Genomic DNA, 17,328 nt, shown 5'->3' with positions numbered 1-17,328 from the left:
GCCCTTCCCTCAAGTAGCTTGTAAGTAGACTATAAGTAGCTTGTAAGATAGACACAAAATCTGTATTTATGGATCATATTTTCTTGGGCCCCAGTAGTCTGCGCATGAAAAACAAGATTTATTCCTTTTTTAAAGTTTATTTATTTTTTTTAATTTTTTTTCAATGTTTATTTATTTTTGGGACAGAGAGAGACAGAGCATGAAAGGGCGAGGGGCAGAGAGAAAGGGAGACACAGAAACGGAAACAGGCTCCAGGCTCTGAGCCATCAGCCCAGAGCCCGACGCGGGGCTCGAACTCACGGACCGTGAGATCGTGACCTGGCTGAAGTCGGAGGCTTAACCGACTGCGCCACCCAGGCGCCCCTATTTATTTATTTTGAGAGAGAGTGAGAGAGTGAGCACGAGCAGGGGGGTGCAGACAGGGAGGGAGAGAAAGAATCCCAAGCAGGCTCCGCACTATCAGCATGGAGCCTGACATGGGCTTGAACCCAGGAACCGTGAGATCATGACCTGAGCTGAAATCAAGAGTCAGACATCCAACCAACTGAGCCCAGCACCCCAGCATTTATTTCTTCGGCTTAGTCCCCACCTACTGAATTGTAGGAACCCCTACCTCAAACCTCCCTCTGTTAGAGACACTAGTTGTTCCCCAGTATCCATTTTCAGCTTCTTCTTTTTCATAATAAAATTCACAAGTTTTAGTTCAGCATATGACCCCTTAGCCATGGACTGTATTTACCCCAGCCTCCCATGCAGTGAGGTGTGGTCACATGACCAAGCCAGGGCCATGGGATGTGAACAAAAGCGATGCATGAAACATTCGGGTCATCTCCTTAAAGGCAAAGTGGCTTGCTCCGGACATTTTCTTTTCTCATTCCTGCCAGCTCAGAAATGTTCTAACTCCAGGAGCAGCCTGGGACCCAGAGGTGGAAGAAGCATATTGAGGATGATGCAGGAACTGGCCATCTGGTTTTTAGATGACCTTTGGAGCAGGCCTGTCAACCTTCCCTAGATCACCGGTTTCAGGAGAGAGAGAAACAAGTATTTGATGTCAGTGGAAGTATTTTTGGGTCTTTCTTAACAGCAGCCTAGCTGTACCCTACTTGATGTACCCCCTGAGAATAAAGTGGGGGCATCCCATGTGTATTTGCAGACATAGTACCTTTAATGCATGTGCAGTGTGTGTGTGTGTGTGTGGGGGGGTGCTCTCACTGTGACATGTCTTACATGTGCTTTGTTCCCAAGTCACATAGCAGGCCTGTTTCTGGCTTTTGGTTTCTCACTAGGACCCAGGAGTTAGGGGCGGGGCCAGGGCAAGGCCTCACCTAAAGAGGCACTTTGAGGCTGTGCAAGTGTGGGATTAGCAGTGGAGAGTGAGTGGCTCCTTAAATTCTGTACCCTGGGGGCCTCTGGTACCGCTCCCCAGTCTAGGACTGCCAGAAGCTATAGCTTCATTGGGGCCACCCTCTGTCTCTGAGGGTTCTTCTCCTGTCACATGCTTTCGACCAGGGCCTTGGACTGGTGAGACTGCCTCCTGAGCTCCAGCCCTGGTCTGTCTCTGAACCTCCTGACTCTATCTCCAAGACCTTGTTGGACAGCCCCCAATGGATGTCCTTCTCAATGTCCCCTGAATCTCCCTCATCTTTATTTACCCCTAGACCGCATGTCCTTTGTTCTGTACAGGGCATAGCCTGGTCCCCCACACCTCAGCCCTCGCCCACACTTCTCCTTCATCTCCACATCCTTACCAAGTGCTGCCCAGTCTCTCTTGAAAGCATCTCCTGAATCTGTCCCTTTTCTGTTCTCTCGACAGCTACCTTACATCAGGTCCTTGTCTTCCTCACGTGGACCACCATCTCACATGGGCCCTTCCAGAGTTTGGTCACTATATGAGCAGACTGTGGAGTTGGGCTACCAGAGGTTGAATTTGAATTCTACCACCATGTGACCTCGGACAAGCTCTTTAACTGCTCTGTGCCTTAGTTTCCTCCTCTTTACTTATTTATTTCTTTTTGGTTTTGCTCAAGATGACTTTAAATTTTTTTTTTAATTTTTATTATGATGATTTTTAAAAATTGAAATCCAAGTTAGTTAACTATAGTGTAATGATTTCAGGGAGAGAATTTTATGATTCATCACTTACATATACCCCCACCCAACAACCCGCCAGCAACCCTCAGTTTGTTCTCTGTATTAAGGGTCTCTTATGGTTTGTCTCCCTCTCTGTTTTTATCTTATCTTTGCTTCCCTTCCCCTTGTTCATCAGTTTTGTTTCTTACATTCCATATGTGAGTGAAATCATAGGATATTTGTCTTTCTCTGATTTATTTTGCTTAGCATAATACACTTTAGGTCCATCTATGTTGTTGCAAATGGTAAGATTTCATTATTTTTGATCTCTGAGTAATATTAAATTATATATATGTATATTTTATATATATGGGTATATATATGTGTATATATATGTGCATATATATATATACCTATATATATATATGTAACATTTAAATGTTATGTATCTATATATCTCTATCTATCTCTCTATATATACCCAGCACATTTTCTTTATCCGTTCATCAGTCTGTGGACATTTGGGCTCTTTGCATAATTTGGCTATTGTTGATAGTGCTGCTGTAAACATTGGGATGCATATGCCCCTTCAAATCAGCATTTTTGCGTCCTTTGGATAAATTCCTAGTAGTGCAATTGCTGGGTCATAGGGTAGTTCTATTTGTAACCTTTTGAGGAACCTCCATACCGTTTTCCAGAGTGGCTACACCAGTTTGCGTTCCCACCAGCAGTGCAAAAGGGTTCCTCTTTCTCTGCATCCTTGCAAACATCTGTTGTGTCCTGAGTTGTGAATGTTAGCCATTCTGATTGGTATGAGGTGGTTATCTCATTGTGGTTTTGATTTATATTTCCATGATGATGAGTGATGTTGAGCATTTTTTCATGTGTCCGTTGGCCATCTGGATGTCTTGTTTGGAAAAGTGTCTATTCGTGTCTTCTCATTTCTTCACTGGATTATTTGTTTTTTCGGTGTTGAGTTTGATAAGTTCTTTATAGATTTTGGATACTAACCCCTGATATGTCGTTTGCAAATATCTTTTCTCGTTCCATTGGTTGCCTTTTAGTTTTGTTGATTGTTTCCTTTGCTGTGCAGAAGGTTCTTATCTTGATGAGGTCCCAATAATTCATTTTTGCTTTTGTTAGTTACCCTTGCCTCTAGAGACACGTCATGTAAGAAGTTGCTGCAGCCGAGGTCACAGAGGTTGTTGCCTGTTTTCTCCTCTAGGATTTTGATGACTTCTGTCTTACATTTAGGTCTTTCATTCATTTTGAGTTTTTTTTTTGTATGGTGTAAGAAAGTGGTCCAGGTTCATTTTTCTGCATGTCGCTGTCCAGTTTTCCCAACACCATTTGCGGAAGAGCCTGTCTTTATTCCATTGGATACGCTTTCCTGCTTTGTGGAAGGTTAGTTGGCCATACATTTGTGGGTCCATTTCTGGGTCCTCTGATCTGTTCCGTTGATCTGAGTGTCTGTTCTTGTGCCAGTACCATACTGTCTTGATGTAATACAGCTTGAAGTCCGGGACTGTGATGCCTCCTGCTTTGGTTTTCTTTTTCAAGATTTCTTTGGCTGTTTGGGGTCTTTTCTGGTTCCATACAAATTTTAGCATTATTTTTTCTAGCTCTGTGAAGAATGCTGGGGTTATTTTGATAGGGATTACAGTTTCCTCATCTTTAAAATGGGGCTGCTAACAGGTGTGTGTGTGTGTGTGTGTGTGTGTGTGTGTGTGTGTGTGTGTGTGTAAGACGGAATAGATAACACGAAGTGCCTGGTGGAAAAAGTGACATTTTAGGTATAAACTGTTTAGGTCTAAACTATATCCCATTTAGGTATAAGCTGTTGTTGTTGTTGTTGTTGTTATTTCACATCATCCCACGCTCTGTTCCTTCCTCCCAGAGTGCCTCTCTAATCAGGTCACTACCTTGCTTGTAGGTTTTCAAAGCTTTCCATTACGTGCTGTGGGGGGATGGTTGCAGTTACCGTTGCAATGTGTTTACTCCTCTCTGTATCTACTCCCTTAGTGGCCCTTCCATATTGTCTCTGTGCTTGGCCATGTTTTGGCTAATGAGGTAATGGAAAGTTTGTGCCACTAGGCAGAGGCTTGAAAGGTGCTTTCACCATGGGCTTGTCTTTTAGACTGAGCTGGTCCCCTGGGTCGTAAGAGACCACGTAGTGCAAAGGTCCCAGTCTGTCCTCACTGAGGCCCCTCCACCAACAGCCTACCAACTGCATGGATAACGGGAGTGAGGCTGTTCTAGACCATTGGCCCCAGCCAGGTGCCAGCTGACTGCAGAGATCAGCCCAGCCAGTTCAGACCAGAACTGTCCAGCTGACCTACAGAACTGTAAGGAATAATACATGTCTGTTGTTGTAAGCTGCTAAATTTCAGGGTGGTTTATTGCAAAGCAAAAGCTAACTGAAACACCCAGGAAGTCAAGTACCACCTTGTCATCCCAAGAGCAAAGGTTCTTGTGATGACTCAACATACATTTGCATGCCATTCCCATGGCCCCTTATCCTCAAGGCCTCAGTTGGAGGTGAGCACTTGGGTGTTCCCAGAATACTTTCTGCCTCCTGGCTTCTAAACCTGTGCTCAAGCTGAACCCCACTCCAGGAATGGTCTTCCCTTCCCTATTCCTTTCTCTCTCACATGCCCTTCTTGGCCTTCTGTGCCTACTGGAATTCAGCTCATCCTTTAAGACTTCTTCAAGGGGAATATTTTCCTGTGATTGGTGGGAAAATTGGGAGCAGCCTTTCCCTGAAACACTTTACTTGATATCGCTGAACCCTCAGTTCTCCATTGTAATAGGACAGTCTTTCCCAAGGTGGGAGCTGTATTCTTGGAGGTCCAGGAGCACTGCTTTGAGAGAGGGATTCCCTTTTAAAATTTTTTTTTTCAACGTTTATTTATTTTTGGGACAGAGAGAGAGACAGAGCATGAACGGGGGAGGGGCAGAGAGAGAGGGAGACACAGAATCGGAAACAGGCTCCAGGCTCTGAGCCATCAGCCCAGAGCCCGACGCGGGGCTCGAACTCACGGACCGCGAGATCGTGACCTGGCTGAAGTCGGACGCCTAACCGACTGCGCCACCCAGGCGCCCCGGGATTCCCTTTTTAAATTTCGTCCAATCATTGTGAATTAACCAAGGCACTGCCGTGTCTTTACTCTCTCCCTAGCACTTGCTGGCCTCCTTTTATAACAAAGAGAACAGCCTCTGGAGCAGGCCGTCAGCAGGCAACAATAATGCTGTGTCATTTCAGTCATTTCATTATATGTAACATGTTTTTCCAGTTTTATTGGGATATAACTGACTTAACCATATTTATTTTTCTGGTTACTTTCTATCTATGACAAATGATACTACTTTCCATGTGTAGTAAGGATACAAAGTTTTCTTTTAAAATAAACATTAAAACATGAGTCAATTTAAAGGGGAAAAAAGTAAATAGTAGTATCGTGTGCTGGTAAACTACCTCTCCAAGAAAAAAAGTCCCAATTTAGGGCGTGTGCTGATTCCCATGGTATAAACCCTCCCATCATACAATTTCCAATAACCAAGGTGGCACCACTGAGTGCAGAGCTGGAAAGGAACGTGCAGAATGAACTCTCTGAGTCTGTACAGCTGGCTCAAGTTCACTACCAGGCGGGTGGGTTCAGGTAAAGCAAATATCAGCCACAGCCGAAGCTTGAGAAACGCTTTATTAAAGTCACTTTTGGGGGGCACCTGAGTGGCTCAGTCAGTTAAGCATCTGACTTTGGCTCAGAGCATGATCTCACTGCTTGTGAATTCGTGCCCCCGTGTCAGGCTCTGTGCTCAGAGCCTGGAGCCTGCTTCGGATTCTGCATCTCCCTCTCTCTCTGCCCCTCCCCCCTCACACTCTGTCTCTCTCTCCTTCAAAAACAACAACAAAAAAAAATAAATAAACATCAAAAAAAATAAAGTCACGTTTTGTACAAATCGTACTTGTCATGGCAGAGTGCTTGTGTCCTGAGGGAAGTGACTGCTTCCTGCTCCTCTTTGCAAACCTTGCAGTCCTGGAGGGGTCCCCACGGTGGGTACCTCCGACCAGGCTGAAACTTCTGGAAGAGGGTCTGGGTGAACTGCTCTTCCGCTTAGGATGATAGTGATGTGTTGGGACCTCGAGTTCCTGCCTGTTGCTAACTCAGCTCCGGGCAGGGGCGTGGCCCACCGTGGAGGACTCAGGAAGGCACAGGATGATACGCAGGCTCTGGCTCACACAGGTCAATGGGACTTCAGGTTTTGTTCCTACCTAAATGTACTTTTCCCTCAAGGGGTGTACAATAAGAACAAAGATGGGGAGAACCGGCTGGAGAAGGAGACATTAAAGGTCTTGTATTGGTTTTCTAGGGCTGCTGTAACAAAGTACCACAGTTGTCTCACAGCTCTGGAGGCCGGGAAGTGTGACATCAACATGTTGGCGGGGCTGGTTCCTGCTGAGGGCTGAGAGGAGATCTGTTCCAGGCCTCAATCCTTGAGGCCTGTAGATGTCCCTCTTCTCCCTGTGTCTCTTCACATTGTCTTCCCTTTATGCATATTTGTTTGTGTCCAAATTTCCCCTTTTTATAAGGACACTAGTCGTATTGGATTAGGATTTATCCTACTTGACATTGATTGTAGTAATTTCTTGATGGGAAGTGGTCCCCCATTAGGGCTCTTAGTCATTGGAGTCGAGCTGCTGGCTTTGGCCACAGGATAGTGTCCACAGGTACGCTGAGAATTTATCCTGCTGAGCAAGGGGCACCCCCTCAGGAAATAGCCAGATAACGATTTGCCATTGCACAAGAGGTTTCCTATCTGGCAGGCAGCTGGGAGGCTTTCAGGAAAGCCACTGGGCCGTTTTTGAGCTCTGGCAAATACCCAAGCCTCTCTCTGTTTACAGGTGAAGGTGTATGGCTTCCATCTGGGTGACCACACTTGGACCAGGTCTCTATGGGGCCCAGACCTCCAAAGATGCTCCGGAGCCGGAGCAGGAGCCTGTTTGGGGCCAGCTGAACTTCTTAACTGAGAAGCTTCAGTGGGGCTTTCCCTTGCCCAGCCCTGACCCTCTCATTTGTTATGCTGAAACTGAAGGTGGCAATGGATATCTTGTGAGTGAGAGATAACGTTTTACCAATTCACTGTGTTGAATGAGATCAGTAAACATCACGATTGAAAATCTTAGCACTGCCGATCGATATTGACCGAGCACCCACTGTGTGCTGGGTATCATGGGAATATTTATTGAGCACTGCAGTAGAATGCAAAACTAGCCTTGATTCTCTACCTGCCCCTGTAACCATGTTCCTTGCAATGGGACATCGCTGCTCCGGCCATCAGAAGATGGAGTCTATTTCCCTGCCCTTGAACCTGGGTTGGACTTGTGACTCGGTTTAGTCAATACGACTATGGAAGTGTTGTTTATGCCAGTTTTGAGCCTAGACCTCCAGAGACCTTCCTTGCCTGATTCCACTCTTGCTCTGGGAACCACGTGGCTGTGTGTTAACCAGCCTGGGCTAGCCTGCTGGTGGATGAGAGACCTGTGGCCCAGCTACCTCAGTTGAGAATGACCCATCTCCCCAGAAGCAGAGGCCTCTGGCTGCCTAGCTACTCTCCCCGGATGCATCAGGGAATCCAGCTGAGACCAGAAGAACTGCCCAGCTGAGCCCAACCTAAAATGCTGACCCGTAAAATCACGAACTAAATAAATATTTATTGCTTTAAGACACTTCTGCCTGTGGCGGTGCTTTATTAGACAGGAAAACAAAGTGCTGACTGATACAAGCACTTACCGTGTGCCAAGCTCTGGTTGATTTGAAATCAGGCAGAGTCTTGGGAGGAAAGACTGGTGCAGAGATGGCAGAGTAATGGGCATGGCGCAGTAAGTGCAGAAGACGTGGTGTTTGAGCTGGGCAGGAGTCTTGCCCGTGTAGAGTTGGAGGGTCCAGGATGGAACTCCTGGGAGATAGGACTGAGTATGATAAGGCACGAATATGGGATCCCTTAGGCTGGGACCATCAGCCAATGGCATTTACTGAGACCTTACTATGTGCACAGAAGCACCGCACTGGCAATCTCAGATCTGTGTATGGCCTGGCAGGGAAGAGTAGACATCCACGTGTGGAAATCGGCCAGAGACATAAGGCTGGTGGCTTTTTTTTTAAAGTAAGTTTTATGATGATACCCAACATAGGACTAGAATTCCTGACCCCAAGATTAAGAGATGCATAGTCTACTGACTGAGCCAGCCAGGTGCCCTGTAAGGGTGGTTTTAAGTGAAACAAGTTGTCGGGGTTGCTCTTTGCAGAGTAGTGAGGATCTTGGCTTGGGCAGAACAGGACTTGATCCAATTATTATTTGTATCTTGTGCCTGGTATGTATGTGGCAGGGATAGAGTGATGACGAGTTTGGGGAAAGACTTCCATAGACAGTTTTCCTGAGAAGGAGTCAGAAAACATGGCCACTCAGGCATCCACCTGAGTGGTAACCCCTTGAAGGCGGGTCTGTGTCTGTTTGCACTTGACATACCCTGAGACACAGGATCCTGCATACACAAGGCATTCAGGTTGAAAGACTTTCCTTGGAGGCATTTCTCCTCCCCTTCCCTTTATTCCTACTCATCCATTGTATTCGTTTCCAAATTGCCACAAACTGTGTGACTTAAAAGAAATATGTTTTCTCATAGTTCTGGAGGCTTGAAGTCCAAAATCAAGATGTCTGCAGAGTTACTTCCTTTCTTGCTTCTTCCTACCTTCGGGTCCTTGCCCACACAGTCCTTGGGGTTCCTTGGCTTCTAGGCACATCACTCCCATCTCTGCCTCTGTATTCACATGCCCTTCCCCCTGTGTGTCTGTCTTTTCCTATAACACCACTCACACCCTACTCCAGTATGATTTTATCTTACCTAGTATCTGCAATGATCCAAATAAGGCCACTTTCTGAGGTACTGGGGGTTAAGACTTCAAGATACCTCTTTTGGGGAAGACAATTCAACCGGTAACATCCATCAAGACCCAGGGGAGTGTGTGTTCCTTATCTGACTGCCCCAGTCCCCGGAGGCCGAGTTAAATGTTCTTTCTTCAGAACTCCTACATATTTAATACACGCTTTTAGAGCATTTGACATGTTGATCATTGCCATGGGTTGAGTCAGGAGCCTCGCTTCTTTGGTCGTCTCCATAGTGCCTTGTAAAGGGTATATGGTGAGTCCTCCATAAATAAAGACCTGTGAAGCAGCCACCTTTCCCTGAGCTGTCATGCTCAGCGCTGCCCGGAACATTTCATGTGTTAATCCTCACAGTGACCCCCTGTAAAGTATTTATGTATTTTAATTCCTACTGTATAGAGGAGAATGCTGGAATTTAGAAAGGTGAGATAACTTAGTGCAGCCACAATTGTCTCTAACAACCCGAATGGGCAGCTGAAGTCATCACGTGAAAAGTTTTCTATCCTCCCATCTTCACGTTTCTCAAAGTGCCCCTGATCTGGCTAATTCAAGTCTGTTCTGTCGAGAAGAATCTGGAGTCCTATTTATTGATTTCGGGGTCTGTGCGACACGTTCGAACCGTCTACACCCACGTTCGTTGTTTTCCCTCCAGAAGCCGCACACAAAGCGGATCCACCCTGCGGACGAGAGCGCGCGGGCCGCTTTTCCGCGCGCGCCGCTCCCGGGCGCAGCGTGAGGACCGGCTCACTGATTGGCTGCGCGCGGCCCGGGCCCGCGGCCTGCTCCCGCCCCGGCATCTATGCCCGCGCGGCGATTGGCCGAGCGGCCGTGCGCGCAGAGCCCGCGGTCCCGCGCTCCGCGCCCCGCCCGCTCCAGCGCGCCGCTGTTGCATGGGGCGCCGCCGGCGGCCGAGGGAGCGTGACTGCGCTGCGCAGGGCGCTAGGAGGCATTGTCGCTGTAAGTGGAGCAGAGAGCGGCCCAGAACGGGTCCCCACGCTTCGTGCCCCGCAAAGTAAATGTAGTCTGAGGCTGAGCGCTGGAGGGCTGGGGGCGAGAGGGAGAGAAGTGCCCCCGTTTCTGCAGCGTCCTCACCCCTCCCCCAGGTCACCGGGTGGAAAGAGCAGCGGTGCATCAGCTGCGGCTTCTGCAGTGCCAAGGGGCCCGGCGACGTGCCGGCTCCTGTTTGCAAACTGCTGCTGGACCCCGGTTGGCTCGCGGGAGTGGGCGCAGCGGTGGCAGGGAATAGGGAGCCGGGGGAAGCGGTGCCGGGCCTTGGTCCCCGCGGGAGGCGCCCTTGCCGGTAGAAGCTGTTGTGTATTTCGTTCCTGAAGCAGCGTTTTCTGGGCTTGCTTCCGTTCTGAGGGCCTGCAGACGCCTGCCTCGGAGCATGCCTCCTGGCCTCCGGGCAGCGCGGGAGTCCTCGCCCCTCGGCTAGCATCAGCGTTCTCCCACTGCCTGCTTTATTCTCCCAGTCCCCGCCTGCCGCGCGAGCCGGGGGCCGGCGACGAGGAGCCATTGGCTGCGGGCGCCGGGGGGTGGGGTAGACGAGTGAGGCGTTCCCCTTGTGCCAGGCGCGGGGACCCTGGCCTGGCCCCGGCGCACACACCTTGGAGACGCCGTCCCAGGGTGCCTAGGTGCCCGGAGCAGAGCGCCCACGGCGCTTCGAACCCCAAGGCTCAAAACCAGGCGCCGGCCCGTCCCGCTCATGCCCCAGCGGACTGCTTTCCCTTGGGTAGAAAAGTGGGTCAACCCTGTCCAGGTCTCGAGGGCTTTTGGGGCTATTTGGATACCATCCAGCCCTCAGCCTCTCACCTTCCCACCTGCTCCCCCGCTTGGCGTGGCCGGAAGGACCCGCAGGAGCCAGCGGTGGGGAAGCTTGCACACATGGCTCAAGAGGCTCGAGTTGCCCTTTGGAGCGGCTGCCAGGCTCTAAAGTTCCCAAGTGACCACACCAGTAACTAAATATAGGAGCAGCTGGTGCGGAAGGGGTGTCGCAACAGCTCCTTTGCAGGGATCTCGGGGCTCCAGATAAGGTAGTATTCTCACTGGTGATGACAGGAGCCCCGGCAGCGGGCTGCAGTCAGGGTTCGAGCAAAAATCCTCCCTCCTCCAGCCTTGTCTCCGGGTGAAGCTAGGTTATAGATCCAGGAGGGCCTGTTGCCAGCTCCCACAAAGGAAGACAACTTTTCTGGCATTCAGTTTATTACATCCTAACTTACCGTCTTTCCTTGTTCAATCACCGACTCGTCATGCATCAGTGTGGGAAGTGCTTAAGGTTTGCAAAGGCCTTTCTAGAAAGTTATATCTCATTTTCTTTTCAAAACCCAGCAAGGGAGGTGGAATTTCCGTTTTACAAATGCGGCTGCTCACAAACCCTGCTAACTTTCCAAACTCTGGTCTTAGGCTGTCCTCAAAAAACTTTCCCTAGCTCACTGCAGAAAAACGGAGGACAGAGTTCTAGGAGGTCCTACAGCTCCCTCCCCCAGCAGTCTGGGGACAGACAAATTGGCCACCTGTCTCCTCTTTCTCTCATCTCTTTGGGTCCCTTTGCTCAGACCATGTCTCTCTCCCCTTCATGCAGGGGGCACACATGCTCCTTGGGCCTGGCATCATGGCCCTGCCGGCATCTGGCTCATTCTTCCTTTTGTCACTCAGTTTCTCCTAGTCAGGGGAGGCTCATTCTGGCCCATGCCCTGTGTCTGTAACTTGACTCCCCCCTGTGTGGGCCTTTTAGGAGGTGCCCAGAAGATATTTGCTGGATTTAAACATTTCCTGAGACTATGATGCACACTCTGAGGAAAGGGGAGGTGGGGGTGTATGGAGAGGAATGTGTTGCTGGGGTAGCAGCAGCGAGTATGGCTTTGGACCCTGTGCTCCAGGGTCTCCACGATTTGGAGCACTCGCCTTGAAATTAGCTAAGGCTTCCCTTAGCAGAGGCAGTCCCTTGGGGACACTCTGACTTCCTTCTACCATCACCTCTGCCTGTGGGGTTGGCCAGATGCCTCAAGGAGCTCAGACTTGACCCTGTGGGGTTACCCTGGGGTCCTGTAGGTGGGTTCTGGTTCCAGGAGGGCTCCCTCGCATGCTGATTGCTTCCACTGGCCAGCATAACATTTCTTTTGTAGGATTGCAAGAGATTTGGTGGCCAGAATGGTGCTGACATGCAGATTGGCTGACTCATGTTGTTTATATAGACAGGGGCCCTGATACCCTGGGGGCAGCCATGCCTAGGGCCCTTTGCATTCAGTTAGAAGTAGGGCCATAGCTCTCTGTGCCACTTATGTGACCCAGAAAGTTTCCTATTTTTCTCAAAAACAGAAAACAGGAGCAACTTTATTTTTATCTCTACCTCCTTTTGGGGGTTGTTATATGCTAAATATATCTTCCTTTTTTTTTTTTTTTTTTTTTTTCTTTTGTCAAAGAGGACTAGTATTGGGTTGGATCTAAAGGGAGCAGTCAGTGAAGCTGGACAACCTCGCAGTGCCCTTTTAGGGACCCAGTACTGGCTCCCATCATCCCATCTGGTCTTCCCTCAGTCTGGGCCCGTTGCTCCCATCTTGGGCCTTATGCCATACCTGGCCCTGCCAGGCTCCTATTTCACAGTCCTTTCTGTGCCAGAGGGACAAGCCTTTGTCGTCTGACCTGGGAGAGGGACAATCAGCTGGACTTTATGAAGGAATTCTCCCTTGAGAGGGGAGGGGAGGTGAGGGGAAGGGGGTTTCCTGGCCAGTTAGTGAGGGTGGCGATTTTAGGCAGCAGGAACTTCTTGGAGGTCTAGGGTACATCTGTGCTACCCAGAGCATCCTCTGGATTGTACGGGGCCCTTCCTCCTAGTTACCTGCTCTGCCTCCCAGACTTTGCAGGTCACTCCTGTTCCTGCTTTGATGCCCATTCTCCGACCCACACCATAGCGTGTCTTAGCTTGCCACCAGGGGTGAGGTTTTTAATTTGACTGGTTTTCATCAGTGGGCTCAATGGCCTACGGCACCCCCGCCCTGTCCCCACCTTACCTGGTGGCAGCTAGTAGAATTGTAAGTATAGGACCTGGTTGAAAGTGAATCAGCCTAGGGAATCCCACTCAGGGCTAGCACAGACCCTGGGCGGCTTAGAGATCTACCTTCTCTTGCCCTTGTGCCGTGTGGCCAGGATTGCCTCGGTATGTTTCCTAGAAAGCTCTCCATGAAAATCACAAGTCAGAGCTATGTCCTGTATTTCTGTCCTCTTCATTCTTATGCCCGATACCTTAGTGGATGCTCAATACATGTTTGTGATTATTGATGACAAATACTGGAGATAGGGCAAGGAAGGAACATGGAACAGTAGGAAGACTCTTAGGCTGGGATTAGGAGGCCTAGGTTTCTGTTTGCATTTAGCTCATTTACCTCCCTTCTGGGACCCTCAGTTTTCCCATTCATAGGGGTTAGAGTAAGTCGCCGAGACCCCGACGACATTGCTATGACTCAGGCTTAAGGGATGGTCCTAAGGGCAGCATGGTGGAGGTGTTGGGTTTAGTTTGCCATAGTCACCACTATTCCCCACTGGCCCACCCTGGCCCACCTTACGCAAGTTGCCTACCTAGCACTTGTAGGCATTTGACTATAGGACCCTTCTCATTTAGACAGTGCCTTAGATTTATTGTAAGAATCCACTGGCTTGTCTTGTATGTAGATCTGAAACCCAAATGGTGGCTGTTGATCATCATCATCACCACCGAAGGATACTAACTGGGCATCTGTATTCAGCATGTGGTATAAAATGCAGGGGAGAGCACAGTGTAGATCTGCTCCCTGTCTCAAGCTGCACACAGGCTGACTCGGGAGACAAATATGTATACTGTAAAATGCTCATAAACAACCCAAGTGGCTTGTGCTAAGACCTTAAGTGCTGCTGAAACTCAGAGGGAGGAGAAAGCACTGAGGGCTTCCTGGAGGTGGAGAGGGAGATTCTAGTCAGGGAGGACTTCCTGGAGGTGGAGAGGGAGATTCTAGTCATTCCTCAAAGATGAGTTCCACTGAGTTGTTTGTTCAAAGTCACATGGGTATGAAACTGGGATTAGAGGCCAGTGTCATGTCTGCATGTGTACTGTTTTATCCTCTTTATAAGTTGTTCAGACCTACATGTCCTGGGCCCTGGGCCCAGGAAAGATGTATGTATTTCTGTTCAGCCCTCATATGAATCCAGTGAGATGGGTGTTACTAAGATCTCCTTCTCAGATGAAGAAACTACAGCTGAGAGTAGTTAGGAATCTTTCCCAGGGCTTCTGAACTAATAAATGGCAGAGTTGGGCACTAGACCTGTCTTCAAAAAACGGTCTTTTTCCGCTGCACTGTGTGTCTCAAACCTTCAGTGTCAGCCTCCTTGGTGAGATGCACCCGTACACGGAATTCACCCCTGTCACTCAGTGGAAGGGGGGCTTGGCCAGCCCCAGCTCAGCCTTGCCTGCCCTGCCTGTGTAGCTGAGCACATAGGGCCTTTTTCATGGTCTCTGTTAGCAGCTCCGAGCACTACCCTCACCTCCTTCTCTCTGTCCTCACATGCTTCTGCCTCTGACCCTCAGGGCGAGTTCATTGAGCAACCTAGCTGTCTTTGAAGCTGGGAATGGGCACTGACCTTGGCCCCAAGTTCATTCTGTCCCTGGGGTGCTGCTGCTGGTGTTGGGGGCAACTTTTGTAAAGAGGTGAGCACTGGATGTGGAGCTGGGCTGGCCAGATTGTTGCCATTTACTCTCTTTGACCTTGGCCAGGTCATCTGGTCCCTCTCTGTGCCTCAGTTTCCTTCTCTGTAATAAACAGGGAGTTGGAGACCTGTCTAGTTTGCTCCTTCATGTCTTTGCCACCTAAGAATTTTGATTGTGTTCCACAAGCTTCTTTAAGCCTTTTCTCCCCCAGTGATCCAATTTCCCTTCTCTTGTTTCCTCACCCCACCCCCCTCTTTTTCCTTCTGGCTCTGGCGGATAAACTCTGCACCAGGCTGATCATCAGGTCTGCTGGCTAAAGCCGTATAAAACCGTAGCCTTCCCTCCATGTTGACAGGTGGGAAGGGAATTCTTAGAGGCCACAGACCAAGCAGACTGAGCTCTGACTGGTCAGACCGGCTGCAGTTGCCTCTGTGTCCCCACTCCCCAGCAAGCAAGAGGGACCCCGCAGAGGTACCGGGTGAGGTGAACTGGGAGCTAGGGGACCTGTCCTGGTGGTTGTGGACAGGGCACCAGCCCAGAGCTGTGCTCCGCCTCCTCCCCTCTGCTCCGCCTGTTAAGTGAGTCACAGGCAGCACATACCTGCGCCCTCACACCCGCCTGGCCACTGTTTCAGGCGCTTGCCCTGTGTCCGGTGAGGTCACACGTGTGGATCCACCCTCTGATGGGCACATCGGCTGCTCCGAAGGCCGAGCTGCATGTGGCCTGGTCTCTGGGCCCCTCGGGAGGAAGTGAGTGGCCTGGGCCCTTCCCTGCAGGCTTCCTGCAGCCTGGGTCCCACGGGAGGGTGGATTCAGGGATGGGTCCCTGGCTGGGGGGGTGGGGGGGGGCGGGCGCTTCATGGCCCTGTGTCTTCCCCAGGCACAGGCCCCCTTGTGAGCAGCAGACCGGCCTGGTGGCCGGCAGCAGGACCCCCTCGCCTGCATGCTGAAGAAGATGGGTGAGGCCGTGGCCAGAGTTGCAAGGAAGGTCAACGAGACCGTGGAGAGCGGCTCTGATACCCTGGGTGAGTGAGGGCACCCTGTAGGCGGTGTGCGAAATCAATTTAGATGTGAAATCGAAAGAGAAGAGCAAAGAGACCGTGTCCGTGTGCGCCCTCATCACGAGAAGTGTGCCGGGGAATCTCATTGCGGTCGTTGTTCAGTTTGTGTATACCAGGCCGCAGTGCGAGACTTATCGTGGCCGCGGACAAAGAGGTTTGAAAAACACTACGTGAGGGCTCCCGCTTGCTGGGAGCCGATCTGCCTGCCCTTGCACTGCCGCTGACTCTGAGTGTGTTATGTGCCCTTGACCCAGGTGACAATAGCTGGCACTGCCGAGTAGCCCCGTGTACCAGGCCCTGTGCAGGTGCCTCATGAGTGGTGCCGTATTGACTCTGCACAGTGGCCTTGTAATAGAGCGGGCACTCGCCAAGCATGACCAGCCTTGGTCTTCAGATGAGGACGTGAGGGTCGAGGGCAAAGTGGGCTTTTCCCAGGTCCCTCAGCCTGCAGGCCCCTTTTCACGCCACCGTTTCACCTCAGTTGTGTCTTACGTATTTTTTGCTTTGACTTGGTCGTGGTATTTTAGGCCAGACAGTTATGCCAAGACTTTAAGCATCTAAGCAAACCATCCTATGTGATTGAATTCAGATATTTATTGCCTGTTTGCATGTACAAGGATTGTGTGCGTGTGCATGTGTGTGTGTGTGTGTGTGTGTGTGTCTCCCGCTGGCATGTGTGTGCCCCCTTAGAGCCACTGACATGTTGTGAGAACCCAGAGGAGGGGAGCACACTCCTGCCTTGGGGATGACTGCATACACAGAGTGGGATTTGAGTTGGGTCTTTGGCACCCAGAGACGAATTCACAGGTAGGTCGGGATATCTGTGCCCATGCGTGTCTGTGTCTCTCCAAGGAGCGTTTCCATGGAGGTTATTGGCCGACCAACAGCCCAGGGACTGGGAAGATAGAGTATTTCTGTGCGCAGCCTTTGGTCCGGCGTGTCTGAGGCTCCCGGACAGGGCGTGGTAGCCCGGAAAGTGGAGGGTCACTCGGCCTTCAAGGTGAGCTAGGTCACTGCCTCTTTCAGGAAGCCCTCAGCCCTACACCATCCACCCCTGGCTCCCTTCCTCCTCTGTAGCAGTCATGCAGTGTCCCTAGAGGGCAGGGACTTTTGTCCCTGTGCCGCCAGAGCCATGCCAGACGCCTTGTGCGCACATAGCGTTTGCTAAACTGGGCTGAAGGGGGAGAGGCATCATCTGTGGCAGACGGTCTTGCGAGTTGTCGTCGGTTTTGGAGGCAAGGTTCTGGGGGAGGCTTCAGCTGGTGAGCTGAAGCCATAGGCCCTCAGGAAAAGCAGCCTGGATTGCTGTGCTGGCCGCTAAGGCGGTTGTACTTAGCCTGGTGTTCAAGACTCGCCACCTCTCATATGGCCTGGATTGGAATCCCCAGTCTACCACCAAATAGCCCGATACCCCAGCAGGCTGCTTAACCTCTGATTTAAGCTGGTTTTCTTCATGGATGTAACGGGGGTGTTAACTGTGCCCACCTCGTCAAGGGAGTTCAGGGGAATGGGGGGTCTGTAAGGTGTTGCCTTCGGGTAGTTCAGTGAGTCTCTGAGGACTAGGGGCGGGGCCTAA

The 17,328-nt window shown here is 50.4% G+C and overlaps 1 protein-coding gene across 7 annotated transcripts in view; it reads left to right on the top strand.

The window, feature by feature from the left end:
* The window catches only part of LRRC20 (leucine rich repeat containing 20), a 114,306-nt gene that overhangs the window by 15,870 nt on the left and 81,108 nt on the right, over positions 1-17,328 (top strand). For 5 of the 7 annotated variants that reach the window (XM_045040102.1, XM_045040101.1, XM_045040100.1 and 2 more), the window contains exon 2: positions 15,572-15,716. In XM_045040102.1, the coding sequence (XP_044896037.1) occupies positions 15,635-15,716 (82 nt within the window). In that variant the 5' untranslated portion in view covers positions 15,572-15,634. Of the gene's footprint in view, positions 1-9,879; positions 9,973-15,326; positions 15,442-15,571; positions 15,717-17,328 lie in introns of those variants that run through there. The other 2 variants (XM_023240519.2, XM_023240517.2) reach the window with 2 other exon arrangements.

This window comes from Felis catus, chromosome D2, assembly GCF_018350175.1.
Source record: "Felis catus isolate Fca126 chromosome D2, F.catus_Fca126_mat1.0, whole genome shotgun sequence".
NCBI lineage: Eukaryota > Metazoa > Chordata > Mammalia > Carnivora > Felidae > Felis > Felis catus.
The sequence above is the reverse complement of the archived record's forward strand: the minus strand, read 5'-3'. Positions and strand labels throughout refer to the sequence as shown.